We start from the raw sequence: 21,358 nt of genomic DNA on the forward strand, positions 1-21,358 counted from the left end.
ATTCGTCAGGAACACCATGATAGCCAACAAGTGGGGCCAGGAGGAGAGGCAGATTAATGTCTTCCCCTTCACCCAGGGACAGCCTTTTGAGGTGAGGACGAAGGAAACCTCACACACACTCTACTCCACTAGACTCTGAACCTCTTCTCATATGTGTGTGTGTGTGTGTGTGTGTTGTTCCCCAGATGAAGATCTTGTGCACAGCCAGTGAGTACCGCGTGGCTGTAAACAAGACCCATGTGCTGGAGTACAAACACCGTGTCCGTGACCTCCACAGCATCACCGGCCTGGGCATCTACAACGACGTCACCCTGTCCAATGTGGTGATCGACAGGCTACCCTGACCGGGCCAGAAACTGCCGGAACCACCAGCACCGCTGGGCCCAGTCCAAAAACAAATCCCTGCCCCTACTGTGCCCCCTAGATATGTAAGTAGGTCTGGAGGGATTAGATAGACATGAGCGCATAGGGCGAAAGTATCAAAATCATGGCCCAGTTCAGAAAGAACCTCGCTCCGATAGTAGTTCCAACTCACTTGTCCCAATTTCCTAGTCCCAATCCACTAATCCCAAACCCTTAGTCCTAACCCTCTAGTCTCAAGGACTATAGTGTACTGTACCTGGAAAGGGGCTTAGCTGGTTCCCTTTCCATCATCCCTCTGTAGCTTGTACATTCTCAAATGCCAGCCTGCTGGGACTATCATTCTTATATAGCATCTGTCAGTTGGTATCCAATTACCATATGTTTATATTCTAAGAGGCCATTTTGCTAAAGGATCTTCATAACATTTATATTCTCTAATTCATCATACATAGCTGGTACGAAGGTATGTCACGTTGGTTGCCAGTAAATCAGGGAGAGGTGATCTAGTAATCAACAACAGATAAATCAATATAATAAACATCTAATGTTGTGGTTAAAGCATCTGTTTATTGATTTTTATTCTTGCCAGGATGTGTCTGTACAGTGCATAGATGTATTTGGTCGTCAGTGAATGCTGTGACAGCATGGTGTAATATATGTCTTACACCACTGGGTGGCAGAGTTGAGACTGACCAATATCTCAGAGCCTCAAGAAGGCAGTTTGTTTTTTTTGACTTTTTTATATTATGTGCTGTACCTGCACACCCTGTAGTGAGTGAGCTTGTGTAACTGAGTGAAACACAGAGTATCTGGTGAAACTCCCTCCTCAAAGGAGTGCTGACAGTCCCTCCAAGAGGAACATAGCTATTGGAGCAACTGTCAGCGTGTCCGCCTCCCAAGTGGGAGACCGGGGTTCTAATCCTGCCCCGGGCATGATGAAACACATGGGTTACATTGGTGCCATGACCCGGATGTCCGGTGGTGAGGAATGAGTGTAACCGAGTGAAACGTGTAGTGAAACTGGTGAAACATTCCTCAAAGGAGCGCTGACAGTCTCTCCAAGAGGGACATCCCTATTGGCGCAACTGTCAGCGCCTTCGCCTCGCAAGTGGGAGGCCCATGTTCTAATCCCGCCCTGGGCATGCCAAAACGTATAGGTTACACTTGGAGGCACTCATTATGAAGGTATTCACATGTAATCATGTGATTCTCAAGCCCTTTTCATCCTTTCTGTGTACTGTACCTGCATGCCTCAGTTAAACCGCATCTAGAAACTTACTTTACCTCACAGTATAGTTACACATAGTAGTATAAAGCTATCCTGAATGGTCTGTTACATTAGGAGATTTGCCTTAGATAGATACTGATCCAGAAATGTAGCACATTTCTGCTCTTCTGTTCTCATGCTCTTCAATCTGAATGCATCCACCTGTTGCTGCCTGTCATGATGAAGGAGCTATGTTTTTCAACTATGGGTCATTGTTTTCCATCACACATTGGCTGTGCACACACACACACACACACACACATACACACACACTTTTACTGCTCCTCCCCATTCCATGGCTGTGAGGCCATGCATTGCACAGTAAGACAGTAAGCTGACAGTATAGCTGACAGGATGCATGTAGACGCATGAGAAACTTCCAGAGGCTTCTGACAGACATGCCTCCATAATCAGTCAGCCAGACCACATCTCCTGGTAAGTACTGGTATAAACTCACCTCCTCACTAATGACCAACCAGCAGCTAAAGGAGAGCTTACGATTGGTTAGACAGTTACACTGCTCCTCTTCAGCTATATCTTGTTAACATGTCTGTATATTGTAAACCGTTATGTAATTCAGAGCAAATTTGGGTGTAGACATTGCATCTCATGGAATATGAATGAAAAAAGAGGGACCAGATATCATGAACAAATATTATTGTATTTTACAAACAGCAACACCAGGCAAGGCAGACAGACGGGAGCACTAGTAACTAGAACATACTATAAAGGTATTGTTTGGATACTCCCATTTACAGGAACAGTGAGTTCCATGGCACTTTTCTTTGAAGTTTACATGACTGAGATACAATAGGAGATTGCCAGAGAGAGAGAGAGAGAGGGACAGAGAGAGAGAGAGAGAAATATTGGATGTGGGTCACCTCCCTCAAAGAAAGTAGGCATACTGTATTCTTCCTGGGTTCAAAGCTCATACAGTACGTTTGACTGATAATAGCGGCTTTGCTGCTGGTTGGGTATATGATAAAACGATAAGTTATAAAGAGGGACAGATCAAAAGAAAAGCAGGGAGAGGCAAACAGAAAGCAGAGATTACATTCCTGCGGCTGGCCCTGCCTCCTCTTAACCCATATAGTATGTGTGGGAAAGAAAGAAACACCTAGCGCCCTGAAGTAAAGTCAGGTCAGTCAGTGATACATTTTTAATGATGGAAACGGGTGACTGGGGAGCCTTGATGGAAACTGTAGACAGACATTATGATTTATTGATCACTCTATTCTATATACCAGGTATTAACTGATGGGAACCTATTAAAGGGTGGTTCTGTGAAAAGATCACTTAGCCTATAGCCACCACTTATGCATTTTTGACGATTTCAAAACTTCTCTGTTCACTTCTCATTCTGACCTCGGCACTGGTGGTTCAAATTACATTCTGTTAGGTAATATTTGAGGTAGGCCTGAAGTACAGTAGCCTATGGTTGGCCTGGCCCATTGGGGCGCGCGCGTGTAGGATTTTCTACGGACACGCGCTCCTCGTGGTTGGAAATACGTCAGAGCAGTGCGCGCTACCCAGTAGTGGACGTTTCTTGCCTAACTGTGCGGCCAGACAGGTTTGTAGCTAGTTAAACTAGCAAACGTACGCATAGATTATAGACGGGCTAGATTATATTTTTCAGAATCATCTGGCCATCTGAAACATGAACATTTCTTACGAAGACTCCGATGCGTAGTTGCGAGGACGGCGCTGCCTGGACGTGCGAGTGCTCGAACGGCGAGAGGTTTGGAAACGGGAGTTATTTCCGAGTTCTCGTCGGTCCTCCACTCCAGGTCGGTCTGACTCCAGCCCTGGGCTCATGCGAGACTGCTAGGCTGTTGTTGTACCTAGAAAATTCTACATATTTCATAGTCAAGTAGAAAGTAATCGGATCGGGCAGAAGATAATTATGCTCTATCTACATGCCGTCATACAGCATACTTTTATTGAGACTTGTGAACTAGGACTAGCCACATGCTAGCCTTGTAGCCTGGCGTTAAATGAGTCTGAAGGCACGCAGTGTGTAGCCTGCTAGTTAGCACAGCGTTTCGGCTGCTAACTTGCCTGTAAAGTAAAGGTTCGGGTGGGGACACTGTGGCGGTTCTATGTTAGGCTAACTTATTTATTTTCCAATGTTGTACTTGCTCTTATGTAGCTAGCTAATGCTAGCACATTTGGTATTAACGACGTTAACGTTAGCTACACCCTTGAATGCTGTTGCTTCACAGCTTATAGCTATCAACACAACATGAAGGATAGGGCCTGTGTTGAATATATTCGTTGAACGTCTTCTTTCCCGTGTGCTGTGTTGTGCTGTCGTGTTTAAAATCCCAATATTTGTCACCTGTCGTGCTAGGGAATGCTGCATGCACCAAGGCAGTCAGGTGAAGGGCGTTCCACCATACTAACCACAGCCTGGCTAGTCTTCGGAGGTGGGACTGCAGTTCTCCATTCCTCAAACCATAGGTCTGAACCTGGCAAGATGAGCCAATAGATCTAGTCATTGCCTTTGATAACAGTATGGTTGCTGAAACAGAGCATAGCCTGACTATTGATAACTGCCACTGGCTCTGGGTCAAGTTAAGTGAGTGTTTTGTCGGAGAGCTGACAGGTTCGACAACATGTTCTTCTGAAACAGATCGTAGATGGATCAGTAGGCCAGCCTGAACCTGTAAGGGAAATTCATTCAAATGACTCTGAGATGAATTTCATGCGGGGGGCAGTTATCAGGGCAGCAGTGTCATGTTGGGTCGTAGCAGGCAGAGACCTGCTGCAGACGTCCTAGAACACGGAGGTATGTTCTGATTCCAGTTCCCTTATTGTGTTCTTGAATGCAGAAGAAGACGTTCCTTGCTGCCTTGCAGCTTGATGCAGCTGATACTGGATATCTCCACTTGCTCTGTTGGACCTCCGTTTCATTCAGGGTGTCCTGTTCACCTCTCTCTCTCTCACACACACACACTCACTCTCAAGTCATGGGACTGAAACCTGGTCCCACTAGCATGGCCTATTTGTGTCTTGTTTGTGTGTACGCCCTCCATGCTATGTGTGTACCAGTGGAAAGAGAGCGCATGTTGTTGAGTGGAGGAGGGGAATCTGACACCTATTAGCCAGCATAATAACTTCCCTGGCTGCCAGCCTCACCAGACGTGCGGCCAGGCATTCCAAAACTATTGATTACCCACCTTTGCCGTATATAGACTTAACTAGAGGGTTCCGGCTCTCCATTGGTGCCTCGCTCACAAGACTTGACATGTATTTATACCCCCTGTCTCCTCCCCTCCCCTCTCCTACAGCAGCTACACACACGTGTGCCTCTAAAGTGAAGTCGGGCTCTTCCTGGGCCAGTAGCAGCTGTCTGGCTAGAGGCTGTCCAGCCAAGGTGTCGTTTAGGTGTAACCCAGTCCTGAACCAGACCAGTCAGGCCATGTGTGCGTGTGTGCGTGCGTGTGTGCGTGTGTGTGTGTGTGTGTGTGTGTGTGTGTGTGTGTGTGTGAAGACCGAAGAGAAAGGGAATTGCAGAGTGCTGTGCGCTTCACTCACTCAACTCCACTGTACTCGCTGGCCTGCATGCAAGCATACTGTGGACTACGTCCACAAGCGCGCGCGCGCACACACACACACACAGCGACATACCCTTGAGTTGTTTGGCCCACACATACACACACACTTACACAAAGGCAAGTTACATTCTCTTCACTCATAAACACTCTTAACACACACACAGACACACACACACATTCACTCAAACACACACAGGCCAGCTACATACTCGGTGCTGCTGTAGTCTGTGGCAGGCTGCAGGGAGAAACAGTATCGTTCAGTTGTGAGGAATCTAAAGAGAACGCCTCTGCAGGAGGAATGTAGAGGAAACATGTATCTCTCTCTCTCTCTCTCTCTCTCTCTCTCTCTCTGTCAGATAGAAAATAGCCTAGTCGTGTTTTTTAACGAGAGAGACGGAGGGATTGCGTGGTGGCTAGGCCTACTCCTGGCTTTAACAGATATTGTGTAACTAGATATAGTATTGGAAGTACGTGGTGCATACTTTGACAGTTAAACTGTTCAGCAGACCAAGCAAGGCTAGAAAGAGAATATTGTTTAGGTATCCTTCTCAGATGATTACATCGAATGCCTTCACTCACTCTTCAGCTGCAGGGATGATGGGTCTAGCTCTGTTAGTAGCTGTGAGAGGATATGTTTGGGATCTGTCAGTAGTTTGGTCTGAGTCTGTCAGTAGTTTGGTCTGAGTCTGTCAGTAGTTTGGTCTGAGTCTGTCAGTAGTTTGGTCTGGGTCTGTCAGTAGTTTGGTCTGGGTCTGTCAGTAGTTTGGTCTGAGTCTGTCAGTAGTTTGGTCCGAGTCTGTCAGTAGTTTGGTCCAGGTCTGTCAGTAGTTTGGTCCAGGTCTGTCAGTAGTTTGGTCTGAGTCTGTCAGTAGTTTGGTCCGAGTCTGTCAGTAGTTTGGTCCGAGTCTGTCAGTAGTTTGGTCCGAGTCTGTCAGTAGTTTGGTCTGAGTCTGTCAGTAGTTTGGTCTGAGTCTGTCAGTAGTTTGGTCCGGGTCTGTCAGTAGTTTGGTCTGGGTCTGTCAGTAGTTTGGTCTGGGTCTGTCAGTAGTTTGGTCTGGGTCTGTCAGTAGTTTGGTCTGGGTCTGTCAGTAGTTTGGTCCGGGTCTGTCAGTAGTTTGGTCTGGGTCTGTCAGTACTAGCTTGGTCTGCGCCTGTCATTGTCTGGCCTATTCGTCCGTCGTAGAATGAGGACAGTGGAAGTTAGCAAGAGAAGACACATTGTTCCCACCCTGTTATGTCCTCAATTGTTCTGAGGATGGGCAGCTAGGGATTCTGTTTTTCTAGAAAAGCAGGTCATATTAGGGCTGTGTGTGCATGGGTGCGTGACTGTGCCTGTGTGTGTGTGTGTGTGTGTGTGTGTGTGTTTGTGTGTGTGTGTGTGTTTGTTTGATGTATTCTCTCAATATTGATTGCTTTGCCGCCCTATCATTTCCTGTTGACATCTCCTGAAAAAATGGAAGAGCGTACCTGACAGGCCAGGTTGTCTCAGTCACACTGACTAGATAACAACCCCTGGACTAGTAGGTCCACTGAGTTACAGATTGAATCTTTAATCTTTATGCTGCCCTCCAGTCTTCACCACCAACGTAACTGTGTAGGTCATTAACATCACCCTTACTGTATGCACTCCAACTGTGCAAGGGTTAATTTTTTATTTTCATTTTAAAAAATGTCAATCACTACTCATTGTGTAGTACATATGTGACAAATAAACACAACTTTGAGATATTGGCCAGTATTGTGTTTTTGCACTGCAGCTCATCTGCCAGGCTCAGACTCTCCAGGTCTAGTCTGGATTAGAAATGACCAAATGGATTGATAAGCTGGTCATCTGTCTGCAATGCATTTTGAATTCTGTAGTCTACGTGTTGAATGAAGCACAGCCCCACTGAAAGGCTGCCCAGGGTCAGCAGCCCCCCGGCAGGCAGGATCACAGGAGGCTCGACACAGAGAGACACAGACGAAGCCTGTAGGATCTGAGCTCTCCTCTCCTCCTCTATTCCATCGCTCCTCTCCTCTTCCATAGCCTGGTTGTAGAACAGTCCAATAGTGGGTCGTACCAGGGGGTGCTTGCACACACACACACACACACACACACACACGGCTGCAGTGACACAAGCATGTGCATGCACAAACACACACACACACACACACACACACAATCCACCTCTCATTCCCATACACACTCAGTCTCTCTCTCATTCTCTCTCTCCCTCTCTAACACACACTCACCCCTCACATACACCCCCTTCTGCTCCCTCGTGTCCCTTGGCCACTGTTCCCAAAGCAGCTTTTGTTCAGGCTTATCTGCTCTTCATGGCTGACATATCTCTTTGAAAACAAACTGGGCGCTTGTTTTCCTCTGCCAGCCAATGAGAGTGGAGGGGGAAGTGGGGAGCCATGTTTCCATTCCTCTGTCATGTAGCTGGTTAGCTGGTCCCGGCGGGGTCTATACACTGTACTGTACTCTGCCTCCACTGTATGGGCACTTGAAGAGGATCCTGTCATTCTAGTCCCGGTCTTTAGATGTAGTAGGGTTGGCCGCCTCTGTAGGCCTTTCAAGTCAAGTGGTGTCTTGGCTTCTCTCTGTTTTGATTGGTGGGACTGAGGAGTTTACATCAAGGCTAGACTGTATTTAGGGCAGCCGTATTGTTATCTCTCATCTCCTCAAATATATATATTTTTTAAACTGTTGTTTGATTCAGCCTGATCTGACCAGAACACTGAGGAGAAGTAAGACAGACTCCAGGTTTGATACAGACTCCAGGTTTGATACAGACTCCAGGTTTGATACAGACTCCAGGTTTGATACAGACTCCAGGTTTGATACAGACTCCAGGTTTGATACAGTGGCACATTGTTGGCTCAAATCGGTGGTTGCGAATTTAAATCATCCCTTTCTTCTGCAGGAGTCAGCCTACAGTTAGCCTACCTGTGTTTCTGCTTGGTTGTTTTAGGGATTTAACGGTTCAGAAAGGAAAGGATGAATGGGGAAGTTAGTTAACCACAGTAGCAACATGTTATAGCCTGAACCTGGCGCTGGCTGGCTTGTTGGTTGGCTGGCTGGCTGGCTTGTTGGTGGCTGGCTTGTTGGTGGCTGGCTGGCTGGCTTGTTGACTGGCTGGCTGGCTGGCTTGGTTGGCTGGCTGGCTTGTTGGTTGGTTGGTTGGCTGGCTGGCTTGTTGGTTGGCTGGCTGGCTGGCTGGCTTGTTGGTTGGCTGGCTGGCTTGTTGGTTGGCTTGTTGGTTGGTTGGTTGGTTGGCTGGCTGGCTGGCTGGCTGGCTTGTTGGTTGGCTGGCTGGCTGGCTGGCTTGTTGGTTGGCTGGCTCGCTGGCCAATGAAAGTGCCAGGTTGAGTTAACAAAAATCATTATGGTATTCAGCAGCATACCGATATCAACTTCATAAAGTAGGATAGGATTTTTTTTTGCCATTTGCAGGTTCGCAAAAACCTCCCTTTTGCACCCCGATGGGTCAGTAGTTTGAGTACAGTGTTGGGTATATCAGTGCTAAGTCAGTAGTACCTCTAGTACAGTGGAGGGTGTATCAGGGCAATAGTACCTCTAGTACAGTGCAGGGTGTATCAGGGCTATAGTACCTCTAGTACAGTGCAGGGTGTATCAGGGCTATAGTACCTCTAGTACAGTGCAGTGTGTATCAGGGCTATAGTACCTCTAGTACAGTTCAGGGTGTATCAGGGCTATAGTACCTCTAGTACAGTGCAGTGTGTATCAGGGCTATAGTACCTCTAGTACAGTTCAGGGTGTATCAGGGCTATAGTACCTCTAGTACAGTGCAGGGTGTATCAGGGCTATAGTACCTCTAGTACAGTGCAGTGTATATCAGGGCTATAGTACCTCTAGTACAGTTCAGGGTGTATCAGGGCTATAGTACCTCTAGTACAGTGCAGGGTGTATCAGGGCTATAGTACCTCTAGTACAGTGCAGGGTGTATCAGGGCTATAGTACCTCTAGTACAGTTCAGGGTGTATCAGGGCTATAGTACCTCTAGTACAGTTCAGGGTGTATCAGGGCTATAGTACCTCTAGTACAGTTCAGGGTGTATCAGGGCTATAGTACCTCTAGTACAGTTCAGGGTGTATCAGGGCTATAGTACCTCTAGTACAGTTCAGGGTGTATCAGGGTTATAGTACCTCTAGTACAGTGCAGGGTGTATCAGGGCTATAGTACCTCTAGTACAGTGTAGGGTGTATCAGGGCTATAGTACCTCTAGTACAGTGTAGGGTGTATCAGGGCTACGTCAGGGCAGCCGGCTAACCAGCGAGCAGTCATGGAAACACAAGAAGAATCCCCCAGTATGGGTATCAGCCCTCCCTGTCCCCCTGGGCTGCTGGGGCTGGGGAGGAAACGGCTCCGCAATTATCCTAACATGCACCAGCACGTGTGAGTGTGTGAGTGTGTGAGTGAGAGCTGTTCTCCTCCTAACCGTTCCTCTTCCTGTCTCTACACAGTGGGTGGAGCCCTGAGCCCAGAGGTCACCGGGTCACGACCCTAGCCTGCCGGGGAGCAGGACTAGAGGACGGACGGGGAGACAGCCCTATCAGGCGTCACGCTGGACTGGAGGAGGGAGGAGCTTGGTGAATGTGTGAGAAATGTGAATCTTACGACAGGCTGCGGAGCCGCCTGTCACGGGGAACCTAGGACGCCGTCGCCCAACCAACAATCAGTCTGGAGGTAAGACCCACCCCCCTCGCCACAAATCACCAATCACCTCTGTGCCTGCAGGTTAGGTTGAGCAGGTCACGTTTTCACCAACTCTGTTCAATGATCCGCTCAGGATGTCTGCATGCCACGCTACACGTGCGTTTGTGTCATTATGTCCTCTGGAAGGCTCTCGTTTCTAAATCAAGCGTGTGCGTCGCGGGGGTCAGAGCTAGCCAGGCGCTAATGTGGGAGTCGGGGCCAAGGGTCGCCCACCCACACTGAAAAGGAAAGGACGCCCTTGGGTGATGTCACCAGGTGTTCCGACAGCGTTTTCATTGTTCTTGCAGAGCCTGGTTTGACTAGTTCTGGAGACTCTCAAAGTTATAAAACACATTTTCTGTGGCGTAGCCCCCCCCCCCCCTGCCACCCCTCCTCTCCCAGGTTTATGTTCTTGTCTGTAAAATGACGTCCTGGGTGTTTATGCCAAGCTTTACAGCCACATGTGGAGACTCGTGTAGGCCCAGATTTCTACCCCCCCCCCCCCCCACACACACACACTCACACACACACTCACTCACTCACTCACTCACACACACACACACGCACACACGCACTCACATTATCTCATTCACGCACACGCCACCCCGCCAAAAGAAGAACATAACGTTTCCCCATAGCTGCAGTGTGGAGCGGGTTCGTGATTGCTGCTGTGACTTCATTCCTGACTTCACAGGTTGGACGCCTTCCCAGCAGCCCCTTATGGAGCACGATTCAGTGATGGGTGCATCTCAATAGGTCTGGGTTGCTTCCTCTCCCTCTCCTCTCTCTCCTAAACAAATGGACAGGCGAGAGCAGGTACCTAATCGGCTGCGTGCTAACAAGGCTACACCTTGTTTCTGACTATGTGGACAGAACAGTGCAGAGGGGCAGCTGAAGGAGAGGAGTGGAGATGAGGGGAGGGAGAGATCGCGGCCTGTGGAGACGCAGCCGAGGTCTTGGAGGCTGTAGTTTGGTGTAGGCAGGGCTGGGCGAGGGTATGAGCTCACCTCATCAGAGCCCGGTGACTCACTCCTCTCTGGCCTGTAAATCCAAGGCCTGCCTGTTTTCCTTTTACATAACGCTGGTTGTACTTTTCCCCCTCAAATTAGCCATTAGCACTGATGTGTGTTTTGGCTCCAGGCCACCTCTTGAGGAAAGTCTGACTTTGCAGGGGTTGGGTTGGGGGGGGGGGGTTGAGGGGGGAATAGGGGGGAATAGGGGCTGAGATAGTAGAGTGTGGGGGTCACTGTAGGGACTGGGGAGGGTTAGAGGCTGTGTGGGGGCTGGGGGGTAGAACAGGGGGTGAGGCTGATGTGCGGGGGCCAGAGTGGGAGCTGGGTTCCTGTCGGGGTCAGACTAGGAGGTTATATTAGAGGCTAGGGGCGGGGTCAGACTAGGAGGTTATATTAGAGGCTAGGGGCAGGGTCAGACTAGGAGGTTATATTAGAGGCTATGGGCAGGGTCAGACTAGGAGGTTATGTTAGAGGCTAGGGGCAGGGTCAGACTAGGAGGTTATATTAGAGGCTAGGGGCGGGGTCAGACTAGGAGGTTATATTAGAGGCTAGGGGCAGGGTCAGACTAGGAGGTTATGTTAGAGGCTAGGGGCGGGGTCAGACTAGGAGGTTATGTTAGAGGCTAGGGGCAGGGTCAGACTAGGAGGTTATATTAGAGGCTAGGGGCAGGGTCAGACTAGGAGGTTATATTAGAGGCTAGGGGCGGGGTCAGACTAGGAGGTTATGTTAGAGGCTAGGGGCAGGGTCAGACTAGGAGGTTATATTAGAGGCTAGGGGCAGGGTCAGACTAGGAGGTTATGTTAGAGGCTAGGGGCAGGGTCAGACTAGGAGGTTATATTAGAGGCTAGGGGCAGACTAGGAGGTTGTGTTAGAGGCTAGGGGGAGGGGTCAGACTAGGAGGTTATATTAGGGGCAGGGTCAGACTAGGAGGTTGTGTTAGAGGCTAGGGGGCGGGGTGCAGCAGGGAAGGGGAAAGCTCTATCATCTACATGTTGTGTGAGAGTGAGTAACACTGCAACAGTGAGGGACAGACAGGGGGGCTACAGTAGATACGCTTTCTGCAGCTGCCAAAGTTGCAAAACACTCAGATGGAACATGTAGCCTGTGTGTAATAAGGGGGACATGTTAGCCGCTATGCAACAGGGGTGACTAAGTGTCTGACATGCAGAGCAGCAAAGGAGAATAGTGTAACACACAGGCCTACGCTGTGAATGTACTGTTTACCTCAGTAACCATAGAGCTCAGCTGACTCCTGGCCAAACACAAGAGCTTTATTGTCCTGTACTACACAGGTTGTATACAATTATACAATGACTTATTGCTTATTCCTGTAGCCTATTAACGGGTACAGACCAAAAGTGCCTCTGGATGCAATAGGGTAGGCCTACAACCAATCAGAGCAACGAAACATGGGTTTTCCCTGTGCCTCATCTTTTTGGCGACCAGTTGGTCAAAGTAAACTCTTACCAAATCCTGTCGCAGTACGGCAAACGCTTTATCAACAAACGCTTCACGTGCAGCTGTTTGTTCTTCTTTTAGAGAAAATACACCGTTTGTTTTGATACTGCCGTGACGGAGGATTCAACAGACCGCTCCACATTAGCGGCAGCCATTTATTACGAGAATAGGCCAACGGCGCTCCTCTGTGCAGTCATCAAACCCGCCCCATACTAGATAAACGGTTGCGATTGGCCCGACAGGGGCCAGAGCGGGTGGAAATCTGTCTGAACCTGAGGGTTACCAGACTGATCCGCGGAGAGAGGAGCAGAACGTGAGCTCACGTGGTCAGGATGGTGACGGCAGGATGTTATTCCTGAGCTTCAACAACCACAATAGAGGAGAGAAGATAAGAGGAAGTGGAGATAAAATAGCCCGCCCCCCCCCCCCCCCCCCCCCCCCTCCCTCCGTCTCTGTTTGAACCATCCCAGGACATTTACAACATGGCTGACGCCAGGGCCGCCATAAGCAGGAGCCCCTCCCAGACAGCCCTCCTGTCCTGGAGCTGTGTGTCCTGTGTTGATGTCACTGGCTCGGCCAGCTAATGACTAACTGTTCTGGCAGTGAGGATCCAGGGGTGGGCTGGTTCTTCCCGGTAGATCCATCCTACTATTGGCCCGTCATTACGTCATTGCCCGTCACGTGGTGACCTACACAGGGGCCTCAGTAACCAGATGAACCAATATCTGCCCCTTGGACCTGTTGCCAAGGCGATGTCACAGTAACCAGGAAGCGGACGGAGCCGTGTGCCAGGAAGTGTGCTTCTGGCTGCCATGACGACGAGAGCCAGGGTTATTGTTGACCTGTTGCACTCCTCGCCGCCCCTCCTCAGTCCACTGCGGGAGAGACCACTCCGCACATCTGGCCCGGCGTCCCCCCCCCACCCCCCCCCCTCCCTTCTCCACCTCCGACCGGCATTGAATGTCGGCCACCAGCGTGTGCCGCGCGTGCAAAATCTTGTACCAGTTGGTTAAAGTACAAGTACAGTAGGAATGTAACTGGAATAACTGCCTGACAGAAACAGTGCTCCTCTCTGGTCTCACTCAGACAGCAGCACACTGGGGGGGAAGGAGAGATATAGGGGGACAAAAGCCAGAGAGAACTGTAGAGAGAGAAAGAAAGAGAGACAGAAGGAGGTGGAGAAAGAGAGAGAGCAGGTGAAAAAGTGAGGGTGCTCGGCACTCGGGAGTCGTCCCCGGCCCTTTCAAGGGCGCAACAACTGACATTCTCTGCTCGGGCACGACATTTCACACACACACTCCTTTGCCAGCCAATGAGAGGATAGAGTCTGTTTGACTCCGCCCCTAGAAAGCTGCAGTCCCCCTTGTCACCTAACCCTCCCTGCATGCCATCCCGGATTTGGTCACGTGACTCGCTCGCGCGCGCACACACACACACACCTCCCTCCCTGTCCACTATCATCAGGGCTCCAAGCCTGCAGTGAAGAATGCCTTATATGCACTTGTGCCTGTGAGGGCTAGAGCCTGCCTGGTTGTCCCACAGGCTGCAGCCAGCTGTGTGTGTGTGTGTGTGTGTGTGTGTGTGTGTGTGTGTGTGTGTGTGTGTGTGTGTGTGTGTGTGTGTGTGTGTGTGTGTGCGCATACTGTACATGTGCTTGTACGTCGCTGCAGCTGTATGTGTGTGTGTGTCTGTGTGAGAGACTGTGTGTTTGTGCATACTGTACATGTGCGTCGCTGCAGCCATACGTGTGTGTTTGTGTGTGAGAGAGAGACTGTGTGTAACTGTGTGTGTGTGAGTGCGAGAGTGTGGCTGAGAGAAAGTGTTGGTGATTGTTTGTATCAGAGAGCGAGAGTGTGTGTGTGTGTGTGTGTGTGTGTGTGTGTGTGTGTGTGTGTGTGTGTGTGTGTGTGTGTGTGTGAAAGAGAAAGAGAAAGAGAGAGAGACTCGGTCAGCTGAGACCCCAGCTGTGTCTGGGCTTCAGCTGTGTCTTTCTGTTCTTATTATGTCAGCAGAGGGAGGCGGAGGGAACAGCAGCTCTCATTGTCAGAGGAGGGGGGCTGGGGGAACAGCTGCTGTTGTTATTGCTGTTGGCAGGTTTAGAGTGACACACCTTCTCTGCTGGCTCCAGAAACACTCCACAGAGAGAGTAGGCGGCTGTGCTCTCTGCAAAGCGCTCGCAGGACACTAGCAGTATTCTCCTGGTGCTCCACTTCTCCAGCGCTCAAACAGTTCCCCTAAAGCGCGACGGACACTCCGTTTCTGGGTAACGCTTCGGTCCCTCAACCCTTCCTACCTTACGACGCTGCTCGAGAGGCAGAAAAATCACTGTTCTTAGTGGAATACACCTTTAACACTCGTATCCGTCTGTAATAGAGAGAGAGAGAATTCTGTTTGGACGGTGTGCATGCCTTGGTTTATCGCTCCGTCATCTGTACCACCTAACCAGTCATCCCCCCTGCTCCCTCCCCAGGCTGGCCGCCATGCACCTGAAGCCCTACCCCACGCTGCAAAAGAGTGAGCTGCGCCTTGAGCCCTGTCCGGATGGCCTGCACCTCCGCCACCAGGGGGCGATGAGGACAGAGTGGGGGCTGCGCCCAGTATACTCCGCCCCCCGCACGGGCTCCTCCTCCTCCTCCACCTCCACCACCGGACCCCCCTCCTCCTCCTCCGGGGGGCGCAGCCCGCTCGCCCTCATCTCCACCAATACCCTTCGTAGTGGCGCCCCCGCGCACAACGCCAACCACAACGGCTGCCCCGCCTCCAGGCTGAGCGGGGACTTCCACGTCCCCCGGCCTCGGAAGACCAAGTCGTCATCGTCCTCGTCCTCCCAGGGATCGTTCACCTCCTCCCTGCTGCTGCTGTCGTCCGGCTGGGACAGTGAGGGGTCGCTGGGCCTGTTCCAGGCCCAGTACCAGGCCCACCACGACAGGGAGGGCGGCGGCACCCTGGACATCTGGGCCGTCATCAAGCCCGGCAACACCAAGGAGAAGATCGCCATCTTCGCCTCGCCGCAGCGCGGCGGCAGAGCTGACGACGGGGAAGACGGCAGCGGAGACTGCGACGGCGGCGAGTCCGAGCCAATGCCGGACGCGGAGGAGGAGTCGGGCCCGGCGCACGGTACGCCGGCGCAGCAGGTGCGCGTGGTGTCGATGAAGGCGAAGGGCTGCTGGGAGGGCGAGTGCCTGGTGGCCAAGCGGCGTCGGCGGTCCGCCCACCACAACCAGACCCCCCAGGAGAGAGACGCGCCCTGCGCCCCCCAGACGTCTCCGGAGGGGGCGCCGGAGAGTGGGGTGTCCGCAGAGGAGCAGGACTGCAGGGCGGAGGAGGAGGAGGAGGAGGAGGTGGAGGAGGAGGAAGGGGGGAAGTCTCTCTCGGTGGTGGAGATGGTGGCGTTCCTGGAGCAGAGAGCCAGTGACCAGCAGGTGGACTCCAAGCCCGTGTCGCTGCGCAGCTCTACCACCATCACCCTATCCAAGGCCCCCCCGGAGCCGGCGCCCAGGGACGGCCAGGACGAGGAGGGGGGGGAGAGCGTCCGCGTGTCCGACATGGTGGCCAAGCTGGAGTCGGAGTGCCTGAAACGAAGGGGCGTGAGGGAGGGAGGTGGAGGAGGGGGGGGGGAGCTCTCCAGGAACAACAGCCTGAGGAGGATCGTGGGACGGGTGCTGCTAGCCGGGGCGGACGCCTGCTCCGCCTCCGCCCTGCCTCCTCCGCCTCCTCCTCTGTCCCCCCCCGCCGGCCGGGACCAGCCCCCGGATGGCCCCACCGGGCCCCCGGAAACGCCCGGCGCCACGCCTGACCCCGAAGCCGGAGCGCCAGAGGTCCTGACAAACACCTGCAGCGGAGAGGCTGGACAGCTGTTCGACCAGGACAACTCGGACGCTGCCAGACAGAGAGAGGAGGAGGAGGAGGGGGAGGAGGGGGAGCCGTTGCCTGGCATGCTGTTCTTCCCCCCGCCCCCCGTCTCAGAACCGCAAACACACACACACCCCCACCAGCCCCGCACACACGCCCCCCTGGACACAGAGCCCGAGTGGTCCAAGACTCTGCCCCCCGCCCCCTTCTCCCGCCCCGCCTCTGTCGCTCGCCCCTCGGACAAAGACGAGGAGAGAGAGGAGGAGGAGGACGAGGAGGAGGGCGGCGAGCGTCGCGACCCCGCCCCCTTCCCGCTGCGCCGCCTGGTCTCCCACGAGTTCCTGGAGGTGCGCTTCAAGATCCAGCTGCTCCTGGAGCCGCAGCAGTACCTGGCCCTGCTGCCGCACCACGTCCTGCTGCAGATCTTCTCCCTGCTGCCCACCCGCGCCCTGGCCGCCCTCAAGTGCTCTTGCCACTACTTCCGCTTCGTCATCGAGAGCTACGGCGTGCGGCCGGCCGACTCGCGCTGGGTGTGCGACCCGCGCTACCGCGACGACCCGTGCAAGCAGTGCAAGAAGTGCTACGGGCGCGGCGACGTGTCGCTCTGCCGCTGGCACCACAAGCCCTACTGCCAGGCCATGCCCTACGGGCCTGGCTACTGGATGTGCTGCTACGGCACGCGCAGGGATGCGCCCGGCTGCAACGTGGGGCTGCACGACAACCGCTGGGTACCGGCCTTCCACAGTATCAGCATGCCCATCTATAAGAGGGCCAGGGACGCTGAGGAGGAGGCAGCGGCCTAGGGGCGGACTACTGACCGACTGACTGAATGACCGTCTGTGCGCTTTCTGCCTCTTGAGGGTTTAATCAATATGTGCTTGTGTGAGCGTGTGCGCGCGTGCGTTTTGGGAGTGCGAGTGTGTGTTTGGGCCATTGTGTTGCCATATATGCGCATGTGCATTTACTAGTGGGCGTCTTGTCTGAGTGCAACCAGGTTGCCGATACTGATACTGACCATGAGGAGGATGAGGAGTTGTTGCTGGATCTCTTCCACATAACACCGTCCCCACCACCCTTGCTACAGCCGCCCCAACCTCTGTCTTCTTCATAACCCTGCCCCAGTCCTCACACCCTCCCCACCACCTCCTACCCCCCCCCACCCCCACGTCTTCAGCCCTCAGGTCCTCTGAGATTGTCAGCACTTTAACCCGTTGAAGAATTCTTCATCCTCAGAAGAATTCCGTCAGGGTATTTATAATTTACTTCCACCCAATGGTCGATTTTCATCCTGTCTTGAGTTTGTATCGAAGAGAAAGTTCAGTAGAGGTTTCTCTTCAGGTTTTTTCGATCTGTGCTTGTGCCCTACACAGAGTCTGCAATAAGGATAAAAACCAATATGGTCGCTGAGCTGAGTAAGCATTGTCAATCAGACCTGCCAGCTGGATGCAGTCCGCCCAGACTGCCGCACAAGTGTGGGTTACTCAGTGTTGGTGGCGTTGGGTAGGAAGCAGCTGCAGGTTCCCCTGGTCGAACAATGTGAATCAGATACTACAGTATGTACTACCCCACTTGGTTCATCGCCTGTACCCAGGTGAGGAGCTAAGATCAGCTGGTCCTCCCTGTTCTCTGACATGTTTGGGAGACGCTGTAAAACTGACCCGTGACTAGGGGGTGGGGGGGTGTTCCAGACAGCCCGATCAACCAGGTAGCCAGCCGGAGAACTTGTCTTTACAAAATATCCCAAATACCCTCAGCCACAGTACCATAGCTTGAGCAGAAATCTCACAATCACAAAATCAAGAGTTACGCTTCTATCAGTGGTTAAAGTCTGGTTAAAACTCCGGCAGTCTTGTTCTGCACCTTCTAGTGTCTAGGTGGGTTACTACACCCTGCTGTGTATCAGTGGAAGAGGGATGGGCGCATGGCCTTGTATCTGTGATTTCATTTGAGTATCAGTTCCGACCCAGATTGTGTTTACATGTGTAGATAGAGCAGAGTCCTATATCAATAACAGGGTGAGGAACCTCTCCAAGGCACCAGTTTGACTTGAATGCATTTATATCTTAGAGGTTGGTTTGGAATAGAAAATCATCTTTTATTTTTACCCTGTCATGTACATATTTATGAATCGGGTGTTTGTTTTACAGTTTGGGGTTGGGGCTGTTAAACCGCTGTTCTCCCTAAGCTGGGCCTCTCAGAGCTTCACTCTCTCCAACATGTCTACTATGTTGATGATGATATATGGTGAAATCTCCCTTTACGATGCTGTCTCTCCAAGGGAAAGGTTTGGCCTGTTTTGTTCTTTGCAATGGCTTCAACTGGACATCTGGAAAAAAGAGTATCAGGACTGATGACAGTAAATGGAAAAATAATGGTCTTTTTTTTTTTCTTTTTTTTTTTTTTAAAAAGGTTTGTTATATACTATCCCTGCTGTCTGTAAAGTCATTTTCTTCAATAAAGTGCATTCTTATGTGGTTTTATGTTACTGAACTGTTCTCTCTCACTCTCCCTCTTCTGTGGCCTGGACTCAGATGTGTTTTTCTGCCCGTATTAGTTTCTACAGTTCAAAATTATTTCCCTGGTACACATGCTTAAAATAGGCGAAAAAACACAAATCAGAAAAAAGTGTATTTTTAAGAAAAGACATGCCATGAGTTGCAACCGTCATTTCCTTCTTTTTTCCAGGAACATTTTAATTTTCTATTTGGGTGGTGGTTTCAAACATATTAGTCTTATCACAAATACACACAAACAAGGTTTTACCAGCTGACCTGGACTGGTTGGTGCAGGGCGTTCAGTTTTCCCCTGGTCGTTTCTAGTACAGATCCTGCTCTGAAGGTGCAAGCAGGCCGATGGAGATCAGCTTGTCCAGCTCGGCCGTGTGACATTAGATACAGTATAATTTACTATAGTACAACATTTGGGGGTCAGTGTAGAGTTTATTCTTAGTCCTGGACAAGAAAAAACATCAGTTCCGGTTATATCTTTGTTCTAGGAACCAGTCTACAGGAACTAGGACTAAGAACTTATTTGGACAGTCCTGCACAAGTCCATGTATCAACAATATAATTGACAGAATTAAAGCCAGGATGCTTTTGTCAGACACTGTAAACAGAGGGAAAAGAAGCTTGAAGCCAAATAAATATGTCTATTTAAGGTATGATATGGTGGATGTTAGAATGAGTGTGATGGTATCTTACATGAATCAGGTTGTCTCCTGATAGCGTGTTTGTGTATTCTTGAAATAGTTGTATTCTTGAAGTTGTTTCTCTGGTTGGGTGGCCAATGAATTGAATTCCCAGCAAAGAGCAGCGGGAGGAGGGATTGAGTAAGACTTGGCATGAACGACCCCATGGTCTCCAGCGTGGTTCTGATTTCAGTGTTTCTGACTGAGGAGGCCCAGCTGCATGATCACTGCATTTCGCATGTGGAGCACCGACAGGTACAAGCACTGCCCTTGGTACAGCGCACAGGCCCAATTACAAAAGCCTTTCCCACTAACACCCTCTACCTATGAAAATACTGTTGGATGCAACTGCTATCGACTCCCTGTAATATAATATCACTTAAGATGAGGTTTGTAATAGCAGTGTGTTCCGTTCCTTGGAGTTTCTACAATGGATCAAAATATCTTACATTTACACACACAGTGATTCAGCAGATGCTTTTATACAAAGTGACTTACAATAATTGCATTTAACGTAGGGAGTGTACTACTAATCCCTAGAACTCAAGTGCATCTCCTTTCTAAACAAGAGAATTAAGAGCATAATCTAGTGCTGAAGGCAAAGTGCATGAGTAGCAAAATATAAATACAATAGGTGCTTAAGGAGGATCCTGGTAATACTTCTTAAAGAGGTGAGTTTTGAGCCTGCAGCGACTGCTGTCCTGACGTCAGTGGGCAGTTCATTCCACCACTGGGAGGCCAGCTCATACATAGTTGGGGCCCAAGCACTGGCGGTGCAAGGCCCTATTTAAATTGTAAGGATTATTCTCCCTTCTACCATCTTCTCCCCAAACAAATGCCTTTTTGGTGGCCTAAACATCGATGAAAACGCATGAAACTTTGCAGTACGTCAGTCCCAGTGAAAAATGTGATATTTCATGGGTGACGGAAATGGGTGTTGCAAAACGGCTCAAGAGCGCCCCCTGGAAAATTTTAAATGGCGAGCCCCACCTTTCAGTTTGATGTAGGCTAACGAAATTTGGTGGGCATATGTAGTTCATAGGAGCTATACCCAACATCCAACAGGAAGTCAGCCATTTTGCTCTTAATGTGCCATTTTTTCCTTGTTTTTACCATTTCCATGCCTCATACTTAACGATAACGAACTCCTACAGATTTCATCCCATCAACTTCATATTCGGTCAGCTTCATCTTAAGACCTTTGTGATAAAAAGTTATTAAAAAAATGAGTTTTCACCAAACACCCTTGCCATGGCGCTCCGCCAAATTTTGACATTTCGCCATAAAACAGAAGTCCTCTTAACTCCTCCATACATTATCCAATTTGTCCGATATTTCTCACACTTCATGAAGGTTCTGTCCTGAACACATCTATGTGTCAGTATTGCGTCATACTTATAGCGCCACCTATTGGTGAAACAGGAAGTCTTCAAAACTCCTACATACATTATCCGATTTGCACCAAATTGCTGACTTGAAGGTCGCATTCTGAACACATCTATGCGTCGGTATTGTCACACTTACAGCGCCACCTACTGGTGAAACAGTAAGTCCTCATAACTCCAACATACATTATCCAATTTACCCCAAATTTCTCACCCTTGATGAACACATCTGTAGGTCAGTACTGACTCATAATTATAGCGCCGCCTACAGGTCAAGCAGGAAGTCATCATAACTCCTACATACATTGTCCGATTTACACAACATTTCTCACGCTTCATCAAGGTACCGTCCTGAACACATCTATGCTTTGGTATTGAGCCACGCGTAGAGCGCCACCTACTGGTGACAGGAAGTTTCTCGCAGTACTGGACACCGAAATAGCACACCCTTTAATGGTGCTGCACCCCGACATGCGTGGGGTGCGAGGGCTCGCTCACTGCTGCTTGCAGCCCTAGTTAGTACTTAGTTTTTGTGACAAAAGCGCACCATGAGACCACACGGCTTTGAATCAGA

General features: G+C 50.6%; 2 protein-coding genes across 2 annotated transcripts in view; both read left to right on the forward strand.

Moving 5' to 3' along the window:
• Positions 1 to 344, forward strand: part of lgals3b (lectin, galactoside binding soluble 3b) — a gene marked incomplete at both ends in the record, with an annotated part of 2,605 nt that extends 2,261 nt beyond the window's left edge. The window contains 2 exons of the mRNA XM_084438897.1: positions 1 to 91; positions 186 to 344. The exon at positions 1 to 91 is cut by the window's left edge and continues 78 nt beyond it. Of these exons, the coding sequence (XP_084295023.1) occupies positions 1 to 91; positions 186 to 344 (250 nt within the window). The remainder of the gene's footprint in view (positions 92 to 185) is intronic.
• A 2,862-nt stretch (positions 345 to 3,206) lies between these two features.
• Positions 3,207 to 18,559, forward strand: fbxo34 (F-box protein 34). Its single transcript, XM_084438096.1, has 3 exons — positions 3,207 to 3,417; positions 9,658 to 9,880; positions 14,831 to 18,559. Exon 3 carries the CDS (start codon positions 14,841 to 14,843, stop codon positions 17,013 to 17,015), a length of 2,175 nt encoding a protein of 724 aa, XP_084294222.1. The 5' UTR covers positions 3,207 to 3,417; positions 9,658 to 9,880; positions 14,831 to 14,840; the 3' UTR covers positions 17,016 to 18,559.
• Positions 18,560 to 21,358: the final 2,799 nt, after the last annotated feature.

Source organism: Borostomias antarcticus (assembly GCF_949987555.1).
Source record: "Borostomias antarcticus genome assembly, chromosome: 5".
Classification (NCBI taxonomy): Eukaryota; Metazoa; Chordata; class Actinopteri; order Stomiiformes; family Stomiidae; genus Borostomias; species Borostomias antarcticus.